The sequence below is a fragment of the Bos mutus genome, chromosome 14 (assembly GCF_027580195.1).
Source record: "Bos mutus isolate GX-2022 chromosome 14, NWIPB_WYAK_1.1, whole genome shotgun sequence".
Lineage (NCBI taxonomy): Eukaryota > Metazoa > Chordata > Mammalia > Artiodactyla > Bovidae > Bos > Bos mutus.
Genome location: NC_091630.1, coordinates 25,762,693 through 25,781,113, shown reverse-complemented (window position 1 = coordinate 25,781,113; position 18,421 = coordinate 25,762,693). Strand labels below are relative to the sequence as shown.

The following is an 18,421-nucleotide window of genomic DNA, read 5'->3' as shown; positions in this document are numbered from 1 at the left end:
GTGGAATCTGCTAAACTATGTTAAAAATATTGGTGGCAAATATATGTGGGGGAGAAAATTGCTTATTATTGGACAAATTTACAAAGCTTGTGAAAATGTGAGGTGTTGAAAGCCTATAGTTGTCCATTGCACTATACATTTCCATGTATTTTGTGGAAGATTCCTGAATCCATGGTGTATTATTAAACCATTAGCGTCAACAGTGAGCTTCATTTTCTTTTGTGGGCTTAACTGTTCACAGTCCCTGAGTTTCTGTTTGATCAATAGAATATCTTGACTTTCCCTAGTACCACAGTGAATGGCTTTGCAGTGGCAAAGTTTTATTGTGACTTTTTCTAGGTTGGAGTAAGATGGAAATTTTCCTTAACAAAAAATTGCCCTCAACCACTATGAGCAAGCCCTGGATGGCTCTGGAAGTTATATTTTGGTATAGACTTAACGTTTCTTAGTTCAACCTAAAATTACATATCTGAACAGTACTTACATGCAGACTTGTACTGCAGCAGGCATTTGATGATGAATAACATAGTATGAATCCTAAGTAATGTCTAGCTGCTTTAACCTTTCCTGTTCTTTCAAAAGTCTAAAGAAGAAATGAGACCTTCATTCCCACACAGATTTGTAGCAGATACATTTTTTTAAGCTCAAGTTACATTTCCAAAAAGTTTTAGATCTCATTGTAAGTACAAAGGAAATTTCTGTGTATGAAAATCCATCTAACTGTGCAGTTGAAATAGAAATGATTTATTTGCAATATAATGATAGCTAAAAGGCAGTATCAAAAGATCTTAACAGAATTCTAAAAAAGCCTTCCCCAAGTGATAAATATGCTAAATTAAAGTCTTATCATTGATATTAATGTTTGGTAGTACCTGCATACATTAAAAAATCATTGTCAGGTTAAATATGAAAAATCTCATTACAGATTAGCATTAACAAATAAACATTTGCAATAAATTTTAATAGGGATCTCTAAATTTGAACCCAATTAAGCAAAGTTGGAATTTTACTATTTTTATTAGTAGACTTGAATTATAAATATTTGTAGTCAGCTATTATATTTTTTGAGTTTTTATAATAAAATATTTTAGAAATTTGTTTTATTTTATTTTTTATTTTTTTAACCTAGAAACTCCCTTAGTTTATTATTATTTTTTTTTCACGGTTAATTTTTTTTTTTTTTTATTCTTCCAATTTTATTTTATTTTTAAACTTTACATAATTGTATTAGTTTTGCCAAATATCAAAATGAATCCGCCACAGGTATACATGTGTTCCCCATCCCGAACCCTCCTCCCTCCTCCCTCCCCATACCATCCCTCTGGGCCGTCCCAGTGCGCCAGCCCCAAGCATCCAGCATCATGCATCGAACCTGGACTGGCAACTCGTTTCCTACATGATATTTTACATGTTTCATTGCCATTCTCCCAAATCTTCCCACCCTCTCCCTCTCCCACAGAGTCCATAAGACTGTTCTATACATCAGTGTCTCTTTTGCTGTCTCGTACACCGGGTTATTGTTACCATCTTTCTAAATTCCATATATGTGCGTTAGTATACTGTATTTATGTTTTTCCTTCTGGCTTACTTCACTCTGTATAATAGGCTGTTTTATTTTTATATAGGTGCCTGATTAATATTCTGAGTCTTGCCTCTTGACCTGCAAAACCTAAAATATTCATTATCTGGCCCTTCACAATAATTTTCTAACCCAGCTATATACCCACATAGAGAGAAATGATTTCTTAAGGACATCATTTTCCAATAAAAACAGTGAAATTATACATGATGCAATAATACAGAGAAAGGATAAGTAAAAAGGAGGGGGTTACCATCATATAAAATAAACTTTAATCTTGTATGAATAAATCTATGAATGAGTTCCATAAATGTCTACTAAAACTACCTACTTCAAATCTGATTAAGAAAATCAATCATGCTCTCCTATATACCATGTCTCTGGTAATAGTATTGAGGCAGTCACTTGTACTGAACAACAAAAATTGCATTTAAAATTTTCTGCCTGAAACTCATACTTAATTTTTCAGATAATGAAGCTTTTAGCTGATTTAGTTAGTTATCTTTTCTTAGAAATTGTTTTGTTCTTGAGTTAATGTTGATTATTTTTATACCTTGCCTTGTTTAGAGGGAATTTAAAGAGGAGTAAGTGGAACTAGATTTTATCTAAATGGTAGGTTATTATCAGATTGTAGGGTCCTCTGATGAGTTCAAACAACATTTTATGGCGTATCTACATTATGACAAAGTATAGAGATTTATTAACATTATAATCTGGGAGATCTTGGGAGATAAGGTTTCTCTTCTAGACCTTGAAGAATGGCTAGCATTTAGACGTTGAGAGGGATGTGTTTGGGGGAGCAGTTCATGTGGTGTGAGCTTTAATGAGAAGTGAGGAAAGCAGGAGGCAGTCAGTGGTATGCTGGGAGATAGAGCTGGGTGGGTACTTTGGAGCTTGAAGATTCAACTAAAAGAAATGGACTTTATTGACAAATATTTCCAACATGGTTCTCAGAGGTTCTTACTGGATAAAAATGAGAGAGCTGTAAAAGGAAATTGAGCAGAAGAAATACAGGTATAAATACCGAATGACCAGGGTGGTCAGCTGCTTATCATCAGAATAGTTTCCAGTCTTCCATCCCCTGAAATTAATTGTTTTTAATTCAATTTGTGTAAGCGCCTGATTCTCTTAATTATGAGGAGTGTTTTGCACATAGCTTTTCATAACATTTGTTCTTACAGGTAAATGAAATCTTTTGAAACAGACTGATGGCTTATATAAGAGCCTTTCAAAATCCTTTTACTCAGCAGTGGTAATAGAATTATTTACCTCTTAAGTGAGTCTCTCATCTCACTCCAAATTGAGAAATACCAGCTAGCATTCTTACATTTAAACTTTTTCTTGGTGAAGATGGCCCTAATAATACTCATTTGTAATTGTTTTACAATCCTTGGTTACTGGAACAGTGCAGTCTGATGGGCTGCTTAAGTGTTTTCTTTAAATCACAGATGATTATAGATCTAGAAAACTTGGTAAGTTATTAAGTAAATTGCATGTTTTTATTTAGGTATCTTAATGCAATTCAAACGATGTGTCCACATATTCTCCGCTACTTGACCACAGCAGTCATAACAAACAAAGATGTTCGGAAACGCCGGCAGGTGCTAAAAGATCTGGTCAAAGTTATTCAGCAGGTAAAAAGTAAAATCTTTATTGATTTTTAAAATGTGCCTAAACTTTAACCTCTTTTTCTTGAAGAAGTAGGACTCTTAGTTCTTAACGGTGAAAAGAGTGAAAGTGAAAGTCGCTCAGTCGTGTCCCACTCTCCTCAACCCCGTGGCCTATACAGTCCGTGGGATTCTCCAGGCCAGAATACTGGAGTGGGTGGCCTTTCAGTTCTTCAGGGGATCTTTCCAACCCAGGGATCGAACCAGGGTCTCCTGCATTGCAGGCAGATTCTTTACCAGCTGAGCTATCAGGGAAGCCCCTGTTGGTAGGCTAAAAATCTTTTTAAAAATAGGAGGAAAATATACATGAAAAGAGCCCCAAATGGGCATATGCTGCCTTTCAGTTCAAGATATATTTATGGTAGGTGTGGCATGAGTGAATACTGCTCTCTGCTAGTTGGATACTTAATATATATTGTGTATTAGTGTTGCTCTTACTGCAAAGAGTAAAGGAGATGCGGAGCCTGGATTTTTTTTTGAAGGACACTACCTAAATAATACCAAAGTAGTTAATCTTTACATAATTTTAATATACCTATCTTGTGCACAAGCTATAGCACTACTGCTTGGTTTTTAGTGAATATAACTAAACAATAACTCAACAATAACTAACTGTGGGTTCAAAAAGAACTTCAATATTTATTTTATCTGAGAATAATTTAGATAGAAAAAGGCAGTTTTATTCATCAGAATATGAATACACTTGGAGAAGTTCATCACTGTTTATTGACTAAGGGAGGCTTTTGGCTGTAGAGGAATTTGAAAGCTTCTGGAATGGTTCTAGGATGACCATTTAGAGAACTTGGTTTAGAAGGCATTATAAGGTTAAGGTGTGGCCATGAATTAGGATATGAGCAGTTGCTTTGAGAAGATAGTACTTGGTAATTTGTTAGGAACTAATGGTAAGGGAGGAGAAAATAGGAAGATTGGGGGCTGTCTACTACTAAACAGTGTTGAATCAAATCCAGCTTAACCTTTGACTTAATTTTACAGGAGTCTTACACATATAAAGACCCAATTACAGAATTTGTTGAATGCTTATATGTTAATTTTGACTTTGATGGGGCTCAGAAAAAGCTAAGGGAATGTGAATCGGTAAGTATACATTTTTGCTTACAAATTAATAATTCTTTAATTTGGGGGTATTATAAGAATTAACAGAGTTTTATTAATTATGTCAGAAATGTTTATTAACCTTAAAATGGCAGACTGTTTAGAAATGTGTTGGGTCGAAGACATTTCTAATGTTATTACTATGTGTCTACCCCTTTTGTTAACAGTTGATTAAAATATTAAGGGCTTTATAAATACACACATAATTTCATGTCTTATCCTGAATGAATAAAAATATGTGAAATGCTTTATATGTATAAGCAAAATTATATCAAGTTTTACATCACAGTTGTGATTCCAGCATGTTACATAAGCAGGCCTAATTTGAAATTTTTCTTACGACTGTATTTTAACATTTGCTATAAATCAGTCAAGCTAAGAGTGAATTTTTAAACTAGTGTCTTCTGTTAGCTGGCAGAAACTAAGGTACTGTCAGAGCATCTGAAAAAGTTGGGCTTACAGTCTTTTTTCTTAGTAAGTTAGTTTGCAAGTTTTGAAAAACTAAGGATTACTTGTTAAATGCATTTACCAAATCTGTAAGTAAGTATACCTTTAGAGATGATTTTCAAACATTGAACAAAATTTGTAACAACTTGGGTATATGTAGTATAACAACTTGTGTACATGCAGTCAAATGTGACATTATTAGATATTGGTGTTTATTGTAATACTAAATATCTAGGCCGTGCCAGGCAGTGGGGCACTTGGTTGCTGTTCTTGAAGTTAAAATACTCTCTTTTAATTATGATACATCTGTGAAATAGGTGTTACCCTTTGAATTTTTTTCTCCTGTGGCTTTCCGCTCTACTTATTATCACAGAAGTATGCATATCTTTAGTTCATATCTACTTTAAACAGCTGGAAATACATTATCTACAGAGCATTTCTATAGATTAATGACAGGACAAAGCTTCTTTGTCGTAAGGCTGATCAGGTCATCAGTGGAACAAGGAAACGTTGTAGTTTTTAGCTCTTTTTCTTGTAGCATTCATTTTCTTCTTATTTGCATTTCTAGAGACTTGAATATAGTGTTCTGAAAAGTGCTGTGAAGTAGAACCTGTGATATTAGATGAGAGAGTTGTAATGAAAGGAATAATGAGTAGAGAACAAAGAACATATTTGAGACAAATTTTTAAAATTGCTCATCGGCACTTATAATTTTTTCCTCTTATATTTTATTCATATAGGTACTAGTGAATGATTTCTTCTTGGTGGCTTGTCTTGAGGATTTCATTGAAAATGCCCGTCTGTTCATATTTGAGACTTTTTGTCGCATCCATCAGTGTATCAGCATTAAGTAAGAATACTGATTTAATTTATACTTTCTACTTTTAAATTCCTATAAACTTTTCATTTATTATAAAGTTACAGTTACCAGGATTCCAGTTAATTGGATTTCTATTGTATTTCTCTGTGCTATAGTAGAAAAAGGAAATGTCATAGTGATTTATTAAAAATCCTAAATTTTGTTTGAATTCTGGGATGCTTCAGATCCTTCTTATTTTCTATATGTGTGGGAAAGCATGATTTTTGAAAATTACTTGAAGGCAGTATTATGATTGTCAGAGAGTTACTTTTTAAAAGAATACTTTTATACCATTACATAGGGAGAAAAGAGTGATGACCAGTTTTAGAATGGTTTTCAACAGGAGTTCACTTAAGGAATTAGTCCTTAGTAAATTGGAAATGCTGTTGAAAAGACCACATTTGGTAATTATTTCAGTGAATTGAATTTATTTTATTTAATTATATATTTGAATTCTCATAGTAAACTCCTGTGACATCCTAAAATGTTGAAACATGGAAAAGTTATGGAGAATTTCAGTTGAAATTTTCTCTGTTGTGTGAAGAAATTGTTGGGGAAAAAATTGTGAAACTTACGTAATTTAGTAGAAACTGATTTTATGTATTAGGAATTGAAAAATAGCAGTGCCCCTTGACCACAGATGAAGGCAAACAGTTAATGCTCCTTAAATGTTTAAAAACTTACTACGTTAATGTTTGCCTCTTAGGAATTGTATGTACACCAAAGTTTTTCTTTAGAGCCTTTGGTTTTCACTAAGTCATCCATTATTGCTTGCCTTATTTTAGTGGGTTGTCATTGAAGTGGTTATTTAGAGTTAGAATTCTAGTGTGAACATGGGTCTTTTCCTTTGGGAGTTGAAGCTTTGACCTTATTTAGTACTTTATTATAGCTAGCAGATATACTGATACAATTTTAAAAATCTGGTTCCCAATCTAGTTCTAACAGTCATTAGTCCTGAAATGCAGTATTATCTATGTAAGCATCCATATTTATGTATATGCACAAGCAGATAAAGGAAGAGCTCTTTCACTTTGTTTTGCCTGCACTTGTGTTCTGCTTTCCTCCTGACTCCGTGGAACCATATGACTGACTCTGGAAACCCAGTTTTATGAAACACTGATTCAGTACAACTCCTTTGTTTTGTAGCGCCCCGTTTATAGCTGAGAAACTGAAGGCTCAGAGACATTAAGCAGCTTAGGTCTTATTTAATGCAAGATTCTGAGCTAATAGCTCTCTGACATTCATTGTCTTGACCCTGGTTATAAATTCTTTCTTTTTCATTGTGAGCAATTGATATTTTTAGAAATAGCCGATTTAGAGTAATTTGTCATTAGTGTATCATTTGAGCCAGAGGATAAAGATGGAAAAAACCATGAGTCAGTGTTTAATTTTTTGTCCAGAATCTGTAGAGTTTTGTTTTTTATCTTACGAATATAGATTCCCTGAAGCCACCACAAACTTTCTGAATCCAGTTTTCTGTGTTATGCTGTGTAGGGCTTTTGTGTTACACTAAATAGGGCTACTTTACTGTTGCAGTTAGGGTGATTATTCCAAAGCACATCCAAGATTGAGAACCATTGCATCAGGTCACAAAATTTTTTTAGGCACATAGTTATAGCCTGCTAGGGTAATGGATTGAAAAATGAGTGATTGAATATTTTTAGTATGCAGTGAATTAAGAGGGTAGAGGATAAGCATAAAGTATAGCTTCATGTGAATAAACAGTTCTCCTTAGTGCAACAGTGCTATCTCAGATTGTAAGGTTTGGGGGGTGGTACCAGAGAGGATGGGGGCCAGTAGGACTCAGTCCAGGGGCCTAGGCTTCTTCATGTTTTTAGAACTGCTTTAATGGGTTAGAAATATGACTGAAATAATGTTAAGCATCTGAGTTGGGCTTTTATAAATATAGCAAATATCTTCAGTCAGACACCAGGGACTTGGAATCCATGATAATGACCAAACTAGCTATTGTTTACATTCAAACAGTACATAGAAAAAATTACTGTTCTCTAGTTCAGAGGTTTTTAAACCTAGCTATACATCAGAATCATCTGGAGAACTTAAAAAACCACCAGTATAACTTAAACTTAAGAATGGATTTTTCTGGCTTTACCACAGACCTTCTGAATCAGAATCTCTGGGATCAAGACTTGAGAATCTGGTTTAAAACTTCCCAGGTCCAACCCCTAAAAAATTAAAGCATTCTCAGAATGGGAAGGGGCAGATCTCAGCACCTATAATTTTCAGAGCTCCTCTCAATAATTCTGATGTAAGAATTAATGAAGAAATCCTCTGTGCCCTTTACAATTTCCTTCAATGGTAACATTTGGTGAACCATAGTAAAATACACAACCACCCTATTGATATTGATACACTCAGATATAGAACATTTCTGACACCACACAAATTCCTCAGATTGCTCTTTTATACCTGTACCCACTTCCTTCTCGCCTCTTATGAACCCTTGGCAACCATTCATCTGTTTGCTATTTCTGTAATTCTGTCATTTAAAGGATGTGTAGAACTTTTTAAAAAGTAGTGTTCGGGGTAGTCCATGCATATGATACAGATTATGATATAATTAGTTAAGAGTTTGATATAATATGATATAATTAGTTAATAGTTTAACTATGACAATTTTTGAAAGAAGAAAATATTACAGATGTGAATGAGTGCCAGGCACTAGATAGAAAGTAGAGAACACAGCCTCAGAGCTTAAAATCCAGAGGGAACCAGATATTAAATAAAGATAAGATTATAATTAGAATAGGCATTTTGAAGAAAAATACAGAGTAATTAGAATAACATGGACATAATTTGTATACAGAAAAGTCAGAGAAGTAATTTGGATTGAAGTTTCACTGAACCCTGATAGCTCTCTAAAGTATCTTTAAGTAGACTCTTCCATCGTATACTAATTATGACAAATCACTCCATTTACTAGTTTACGCTGGCCTATCTCTGCTTCTAATTAATTTAGTTATTTGATATTTGATCTTTTTTAGGGCTAGGGGGAAGGATTTGTCTTTGTCTTCCTTTCTTTCCCCTAGTGGACACATATCAAATGCTATTCAGCATTTTAAAGCCCATGGTTGTTTATTAAATAACCCTTTCCATTTGTGATTTGGAACATTCTCTGTTGATAGGATTCTTCACTAAAGGGCACATGTGATAGTCTTATCTTTATAAAAATGTATGTTAAGAATGTTTTTATCAGTTTATACACAGCCCTTTAGATTTATAGGATAAGTTACAAATCTGTTTACCATGAAGTATGCAACATCTGTCAAAAAAGATTACTGTGGTGGGATTTAATTTAGTATAGCCGAATAGTTTATCAGATATGGTGTGTCTGAAATTTAAAAGCTGTTCTAGAATAATCCTTGGACCAGTTTTCAGTTGTAGATAAAAACAAAGTATGGAAGTAATATTTTGAATGTGTATGATAAACATGTTGGAGCATACATTAATATAATTTCCCTATGGGGGTTAGTTTTGGCTTTTCACAAAAGTATGTATTTGCCAACTGCTCTTGCATTTAAGTTATGAAGTCATTCCACTTTGCTTATTTTATTCAATAACATTTTAGATCTTAATATTTTTCTTAAAGGCCTTATTACCATATAGCAATTTATACTTAATTATACTTTGATATTAGAGATAAAAAGTATGTTTCCAGATGGAGATTATTTTTAACAGCCATTATCATTGTATTTCTGTGTTAATTATCAAGTAATATAGTGTCATTTTTGACTAATGAGATGTTGGTAAATTCAGTGAGAATTTTAATTTGTCATACAGAGCATTTCATGTCTCAGTTTTCTCCTGTTTTCTTTCTCCTATTTCCTCCTAATCTTACAGTTAAATACAGTTTACACTTAACACTTACTTTTTAATTAATTGTCATAGGATATCCTTATAAAAGACTGGAGCTCTTTGGATATATAAAATAGTTAGCCACAGTCTTCAGTGGAAAACAGGCCAGAGATTTCCATGACTTAATGGCTTAAGTCAGTATTTTTTTAAATAAGTTGCAGTTATCAACTAAAATTTGGAAAGCCAAGTTATTAAACAGGTAATTGATAAGCTTCTGAAATTCTGGACCCCAAATCTTTATTTGTTAAGATACATCAGGGTAAGGGCTATGGAAGGGTTCAGAAAAAGGAGACTGTCGAAAAGATAAGTCATTGGAAACCTGATAGACAATCAGCCTAGAGTTGATGAAAGCCTAATTGGTTCTCTAGATTTAGGTTTATATACCTTATGTTCTTAGGTGGGACAGCTGGTCTTAATGCCTTTCCAGAAAGAAGAAGAGTATCTGATTTTGTGCTAAGAGTTATGAATATGTTTTACTAATGACATTGAATAGAGGATAAAATAATTATTTTTTTTATGCCTTAAAGTAGCACTTAGGATTCTTTTTTTTTTCCCCTTTGCCCCAAAGGAATGAAGGCTTCCCAGGTGGCAAAGTATTAAAGAATCCGCTTGCCAATGCAGGAGACACAGGGTCAGGAAGATCCCCTGAAGTAGGAAATAGCAACACACTCCCAATATTCTTGCTTGAAAAATTCCTTGGACAGAGGAGCCTACTGGGCTAGTCCATGGGGTCACAATGTCTGAGCATGCACACACATGCCAAAGGAATGATTTACATATTTATTTAGTCAGTTATTACTAAGCTTTTCCTTTATGGTACTGACTGTATTTTATTTAAAAGTTCTTTCTCATAGTAGGTTTATATGCTATTTACCTAATTTCTTCTAAGGACCTCTGTGACTTTATTTCTTCTGTTTGAATCCATCGAGGATTTATTTGGAAATAGAAAGTAGCTCCTCTCCCTGTCCCCAAAATAGCCAACATGATTTATTGAAAAACTGTTTTCTCCCACTTATTTGAAATGTCATCCATATTGTATTTGAAATTATTACTTGTTTATGGGACTTTTTCTCAACTCTTTAATCTTTTATAAATTGTGTGTTAGTGTCTGAACTTAACATCAAGTAAGTGCTGAGTTAATTTAGCACCTTGTTTCAAATAAGGTAGATTTGTAGTATGTTTAGTATTCAATATTTGTTTTCTCTGGAATTGATAATGGCCACTTTCCCGCCATTTGCTTTGTTGTTTTCCTTAATGACTTTTTCATTAATTCCACTTCAGACTTTTTGCTGGTTTATAAATCTCTTTTCAAAATTGATTTTTCTATCAGTTTTATCTTCCTCAAAAAATCTGGACTTGGACATAATATTATGCCTTCCTTTATTATCTTACTTGGTAAAGCATATTCTTCAGTGGCTTTATAAGGTAGGGTACTTTGAAGGTAAATTTTTTTCACATACGAAATTCTGTATTTTACTTTCATACTTGAGTAATGGTATTGCTAGGCATGGTACTCTCATTTGAAAACTACTCCACAATTTTGTTGTAGAAGTCAGAAGACTTTTTTTTTTTTTTTGAATTCCTCATCTTTTATACCAGAGAAGGCAATGGCAACCTACTCCAGTACTCTTTGCTGGAAAATCCCATGGATGGAGGAGCCTGGTGGGCTGCCGTCTATGGGGTTGCACGGAGTCGGACACGACTAAAGGGACTTAGCAGCAGCAACGTCTTTTATACAGGTGTTTTGTTTTCCTCTCTAGCAGTGGGAAGGAGGGAGGTTTTTTTGGTGCCCGTTGTCTGAAATTTTACAGTGATATGCCTTTGTATAGGTCTGTTTTAATTTTTCATATTTATTGTTGCTGTCAGTCACTTAAGTTGTGTCCGACTCTTTGCAACCCTGTGGACTGCAGCATGCCAGACTTCCTCTCTTCCACTATCTCCTGGAGTTTGCTCAAGTTCATGTCCATTGAGTCAGTGATGCTTTCTAACCATCTTATCCTCTGCCACCCTCTTCACCTTTTTGCCTTCAATCTTTCCCAACATCAGGGTCTTTTCTAATGAGTTGGATCTTGGCATCAGGTGGACAAAGTGTTGGAGCTTCAGCATCAGTCCTTCCAGTGAATATTCAGGTTGACTTCCTTTAGGATTGACTGGTTTTATTTCCTTTTAAGGAGATCAGTTCTTCATATTGGACTCTTTAAATTTAGAAGTTCATGGCCTCCAGGTCTGGGAATTTTTCTTGAATTACAATTATTTCTTTAACAGTTTCTTCTTTATGTTCACTGTTTATTCTTTCTGGAACTTCTGTTATTCAGGTATTAGACCTCCTGGATCAGACTTCCAATTTTCATTTCATTTCTCTATTTTCCATCATAGTATCTTTGTTTTCTACACTCTGGGAGATTTTCTCCCAGAGAAGTCTTCTGTGGATTAAAAATAGTCTCTGATGTTATTTTTCAGTTTCCGAAAGAAAGACCTCTGTCACTCTTCTTTTTCTGAATATTTTTTATAGCATTCTGTTCTTATTTTATGAATGCAGTTCCACAGTTTTTAATTTTACTAAGGATATTAATGATACTTTTTGTTCTGCTACTGCTGCCAAGTCACTTCAGTCATGTCTGACTCTGTGCGACCCCATAGACGGCAGCCCACCAGGCTCCCCCCGTCCCTGGGATTCTCCAGGCAAGAACACTGGAGTGAGTTGCCAAATTGAGATGTAATTAACATATAGCAGAACATTAGTTTTAAGTGTACAACATAATGATTTGATATTTGTGTATATTGTGAAATGATCACCTTAATAGGTGTACTTGATGTTCATTGCCACACATAGTTGCAGTTTATTCTCTTGTGATGAGATTTACTCTTAATTGTAGTCCCCATGCTATACATTATATTCCATGGCTTATTTATTCTATAACTGGAAGTTTGTACCTTTTGACCCTTCATCCAGTCCCACCCATCCCATCTCTTCTTTGTATCCGTGAGCATTTTTTGTTTTGTTTTAGAGTCCACATGTAAGTGAGATCATGTGGTATTTTTTTTTTGGTCTGGCTTAATTCACTTGGCAGACTGCCCTCAACATGCAGGTAGTACAGTTTCATTTTTTTAATGGTTAAATAACTCTGTGTGTGTGTAATCACATTTTCTTTATTCATTCATCCACTGATGGCTGTTTAGGTTGCTTGGTATTATAAGTAATGCTGCAGTAAACATGGGTTTACCTATATCTTTTCAAGTTAGAATTTTCATTTCCTTCAGATAAATTTAAGTGGAATAGCTGGGTCATACTGGGTTCTATTTTTAGCTGGGTTCTATTTTAATTGTTTGAAGAATCCATTTAGTGTCTTCCACAGTGATTGTACCAATTTACTTAACTACCAGCAATGCGTCAAGAGTTTCCCTTTCTCCACATTCTTGCTAATACTTATTTCTTACCTTTTTAATGATAACCATTCTAACAGGTATGAGATGATATCATTGTTTTGATTTGTGTATGTTTCTCTGATGATTAGTGATGTCGAGCATGTTTTCATGTACCTCTTAGCCCTATGTATGTCTTCCTTGGAAAAACATTTATTCAGGTCCTCTGCCCATTTTTAAATCAAATTGTTTGGTGGTGGTTTTTTTTTTTTTTTGGATACTGAGTTGATATGTGTTCTTTCTGTATTTTGGAAATTAACCCCTTATATATGTGGTTTGCAATACTTTCTCCCGCTTGGTAGGCTACTTTTCATCTTGTTGATAGTTTCCTTTACTGTGCAGGGGCTTTTTAGTTTGATGTTTATTTTTGCTTTTGTTACCTTTGTGTTTGAATTTATTTTGGTATCAGATGTAAAAAATCCTCACAATGACGTATGTCAAGAACTTACTGCTTGTGTGTGTGTGTATTTTTTAAAGGAGTTTTATATTTCCAGGTTTTAAAGTTCAAGTCTTTAATTCATTTTGAGTTAATTTTTGTATATGGGGTGAGGACTGGTCCAGTTTCATTTGTTTGCATGTAATTTTCCAGTTTTCCCAGCACCATTTGTTGGAAAGTGACTGTTCTTTTTCCATTGTATATTCTTGCCTCCTTTGTCATAAATTAATTTACCATATATGCTTCAGTTTGAGCTCTCTATTCTGTTCCATTAATCTGTGTGTCTATTTTTATGCCAGTAGCATACGTTTTGATTACTATAGCTTTGTGATGTAGTTTGAAATCAAGGAATGTGAAGCCTCCAGCTTTGTTCTTTTTTCTCAAGACTTGGGAAAGGATGTTTGGGGTTTTGGGCTTCCCTGGTGGCTTAGATGGTAAAGAATCTGCCTGCAGTGTGGGAGACCTGGGTTTGATCCCTTTGTTGGGAAGGTCTTCTGGAGGAGGGCATAGCAACCCACTCCAGTATTCTTGCCTGGAAAATTCCATGGACAGAGGAGCCTGGTGGGCTGCAGTCCATGTGTTTGCAAAGAGTCAGACATGACTGAATGACTAAGCATGCACTTGGGGTTTTATGTGTTACTTACTTAACATATTCAAGGACTTCCCTGGCAGTCCAGTGGTTAAAACTTCACCTTTCAGTGCAGGGAGTACAAGTTTGATCCCTAGTTGGGGAGCTAAAATCCCACATCCCTTGGGGCCAAAAAACCAAAACATAAAAAAGGAAGCAATATTGTAACAAATTCAAAACTTTAAAAAATGATCCACATTTAAAAAAAAAAAGTTCAGTATCACTTGAGCAGGAGAGCTTTTCAACTAAAAGGTGTGAATAAGGGATTTACACAAAATATTTAATGTATCTTTATTTTATTGAAGTTTTATAATGTGTTAATTTCTGCTGTACAGCAAAGTGATTAATTTATATATGGGCTTCCCTGATAGCTCAGTTGGTAAAGAATCCATCTCCAATGCAGGAGACCTGGGTTCAATTCCTGGGTGGGTAAGATCCCCTGGAGAAGGGAATGGCAACCCACTCCAGTATTATTTTATTGAAGTATAGTTGATTTATAATGTGTTAATTTCTGTACAGCAAAGTGATTCATTTATATATATATATAAAATTATAACAAATTCAACAAATATATATATATATTCCTTTTCATATTCCTTTCCTTTATGGGTTATTATGGGATATTGAATATAGTTCCCTGTGCTGTTTTTTTCATAGGACCTTGTTGGTTATCCAGTCTCTAGTTAATAGTTAGCATCTGCTAATCCCATATTCCCAATCCATCCCTCCCCCAGCCCTCCTCCTTTTTGGCAGCCACAAGTCTGTTCTCTGTGACTTTGAGTCTGTTTCATAGAGAAGTTCGTTTTTGTCATACTTTAGATTCCATGTGTAAGTTAAATCATACGGTATTTATGTTTCTCTCTCTGACTTAATTCACTTAGTATATCTCTAGGTCCATCCATGTTGCAGCAGATGGCATTATTTCACAATCTTCTTTATGCCTGAGCATATTCTCTTGTGTATATATACCACATCTTTATCTATTCATCTGTCATTGGACATTTAGGTTGTTTCCATGTCTTGGCTGTTGTGAATAGTGCTGCTGTGAACATAGGGGTGCGTGCGTCTCTTTGAATTATGGTTTTGTCTGGCTGTATCTCCAGGAGTGGGATTGCTGGGTCATATGGCAACTCTAGTTTTTTGAGAAACTTCTATACTGTTTTCTACAGTGGTCACACCAATTTACATTCCCATCAACAGTGTAGGAGGGTTCCTTTTCTCCACACCATCTCCATTATTTGTTTGTAGACTTTTAATGGTGGCCATTCTGACTGGTGGTCATTGTAATTTTGACTTGCATTTCTCTAATAATTAGCAATTATTTGCTATCTGTATGTGTTTGGAGAAATGTCTGTTTAGGTTTTCTGCCCATTTTTTGGATTAGGTTTTTTGTTCTTATTTAGTTATATGAGCTGTTTGTATATTTTGGAAATTAAGTCTTTGTCAGTCACATCATATGCAAGTATTTTTCATAGTCAATAGATTGGCTTTTTGTTTAGTTATTTTTACTATGCAAAAGCTTGTGTTTGATTACATTCCATTTGTTTACTTTAATATTTATTGCCTTGGGAGACTGACCTAAGAAAACAGTATGGTTTACGTTAGGAAATGTTTCACCAAATAAAAAATTCACCAAATAAAAAATTCAATCTATCCCCAAACCTCCAAACTAGAACTAGTTAAACCCTTTTACACTCACATAGCTTCTTCCTCTTTTTCCTTCTTACACTTAAAATAGTTTATATATTTGGAGGATTAGGTGCTTGTCCCCTACTCCCCAACTCTAGCTTTAAACTTTTATAAAAGTGGAAGACAGACTGTATGTTGTCACAAGCATCTAACACAATTCATATTTTGTTGAATAAGTGACAGGAGAGGAAAAGAATTGGTTTGGTTTGGATGGGCTGTGGTATTCATGAGGAAGAAGGCTGAAAAGTTCAATTGTAGCTAAATTGCAGAGAACAATGAAACTTGGAAGTTTGAATTTTATTGTTTTGGTAGAAGGGCTCATATTTTTGAAAGGAATTTAGGAATAAGCTGGTAGTTGGGCTTTAGGACTAAGCTGGCAACTATAAGGTGAGACTCAAGAGGCAGATTAGTTAGAATATTATGAAACAGTCACAAAGCCAGCACTGGGGTAGTAACTAGGGTAGGAATCAGACAGTAAGTAAGTTTTTATTAATTGCCTCCTCTCTACTGGGCATTGTGCTAATTGCTGGATATATAGACATGAACGGGGAAGCTGTGGTGCATGCTCTTGGGTTACATGGACAGTCTATCATTAAACAAGATACTCAGTTTACAGCTCTATGAAAGTGAAAGTGTTAGCTGCTCAGTTGTGTACAACTCTTTGCGACCCCATGGACTGTAGCCTGCCAGGCTCCTCTGACCATGGGATTCTCCAGGCAAGAATACTGAAGTATGTAGCCATTCCCTTCTCCAAGGGATCTTCCCCATCCAGGGATCAAACCCAGGTCTCCTACATTGCACATGGGTTCTTCACCATATGAGTTACCAGAGACTATGAATGCTCTGCAAAAAACAGAGAATGGTGAAAACATCAAACAGATACATAATGGTTGGGAGAAGTGTCTTGGAAGGCCAATGAGGGTACTGTTTTCTCTGATACCTATATAACACATCGCTAAGTGAAGAAAAAGGGGTATTAGCCTTTGAAACAAAAGGCACAACATTTGCAAAGACCCTGAAGTGGTTTAAAACATGTCATAGTTAATGAACAGTGAGGTTTAGTCTGGTTGGTGGAGAGGAGAGTCTTTCAAGATGAAAGTAGTTTGTTAGGGAACTTCGATTAGAGTCAGTGGTTAAAGAGATAATTGGTAGGACTTCTCAATGGCTCAGATGGTAAAGAATCTGCCTGCAATGCAGGAGACCTGGGTTTGGTCCCTGGATCAGGAAGATCTCCTTGAGAAGGGAATGGCTACCCATTCCTTGCGGGCTATAGTCCATGGAGTCGAAAAGAATCAGACATAACTGAGTGACTTAAGCACAGCAGACATTATGCAACTATAAGGCCTTGGTTACTCTGCTTGAGTTCTTAGTCACTTTATAATATCCAGTAAAGTAACCCTGAATGTTTCATTATAATTTTAATTATGTAAACAGCCTCCATAAAGAGCTTTTATTTATAGTTTTAAAAATCTTTTAAAAACTGACTATATCCAGTTAGTAGCTACTAGGAATAACATATCTGTTTTTTAAAAACAGTATATGGAGATCTTGAAGATTGGAGTTTTAATATATTTAGTACAGATTGTTTCATTTGTGCTTTTCAGAGTAAAATGGTCTTGGCTTCACTTTAAAGAGTTGTATTTTGGGGGAATAGAGGAGACATACAAAAGAGAAGTTGTTACAGGAGTTGATAAAATAATGTTTTGGAAAATATGTTCTTTACCTTTAGAGTAGCAGCTTCAGCTAAAAGTATTAGGCAATTGCTTACTTTAGCAGTGCAGAAGAAAATGAAATGTACACATTTCTAAAATAAGTCAAGTACCAGTAGGAAAATAAGTCAAGTACCAGTAGGAAAAACACGGAGTTTATTGAGAAGCCATAGGAAACACCAGCTGCAGGAATTTTTCCTAGTCAAAAAAATGCCTTGTTGTTTCAGTAAAATGACATACTTCCCTATTTTTAGTAACATAAATAGGGTTTGCTTAGAGAACAATGATAAAGAGAATAAAATGAAACCTGATCGTGAAATTGAAGTAGTAGTCATGGACTAATTGTTCTTTGTTTGCTGAGAATGTGTACTTAAGGCAGAATTGATCATAAAAAGAGAACAGAATTTGACATGTAAATCCAAGGAGTTTTATGGTCGAGTTGGCTCATACTCATCGTCATGATGTTTTTTAACTTCAAGCTTATTTTAGGGATAAATTTTAAATGATTGCCTTCATTGGTTTAGCAGTAACTTTAATGATAGCCTAACTTTTTACATTTGAAACGAAATTCTTCTCTTTGTCAGTAAACATGAAATAGAGATAGCTCAGATTATATTATTCCCATTAAGGTATTTTTGTTAACTTGATTGATTACTTTTGGATTAAGACTTCTGCAATTACATAGCTATATGATTTCCAGTGTATTAAAAATTTATACTTTAAAATTGGGAGTGCTATTAGATTAGGAATTTTGATATTCTAGTTTTTTTTCATCAAAGTAGTGATAATATTAGAAGACCTGGCAAGTGTATAATATCTTCATTGAAAACAAGTGAAAGAGGAGAGTTAATATTTGAGTATAAACACCTATATTTGGGGCTTCCCTGGTGGCTCAGAGGTTAAGGTGTGTGGAATGCCGGAGACCCGGGTCGGGTTCGATCCCTGGGTCGGGAAGATCCCCTGGAGAAGGAAATGGCAACCCACTCCAGTACTCT

General features: G+C 34.9%; 1 protein-coding gene across 1 annotated transcript in view; it reads left to right on the top strand.

The window, feature by feature from the left end:
• The window catches only part of EIF3E (eukaryotic translation initiation factor 3 subunit E), a 47,682-nt gene that overhangs the window by 26,648 nt on the left and 2,613 nt on the right, over positions 1 to 18,421 (top strand). The window contains exons 8-10 of the mRNA XM_070382180.1: positions 3,087 to 3,213; positions 4,240 to 4,341; positions 5,547 to 5,656. Coding sequence (XP_070238281.1) covers positions 3,087 to 3,213; positions 4,240 to 4,341; positions 5,547 to 5,656 — 339 coding nt within the window. The remainder of the gene's footprint in view (positions 1 to 3,086; positions 3,214 to 4,239; positions 4,342 to 5,546; positions 5,657 to 18,421) is intronic.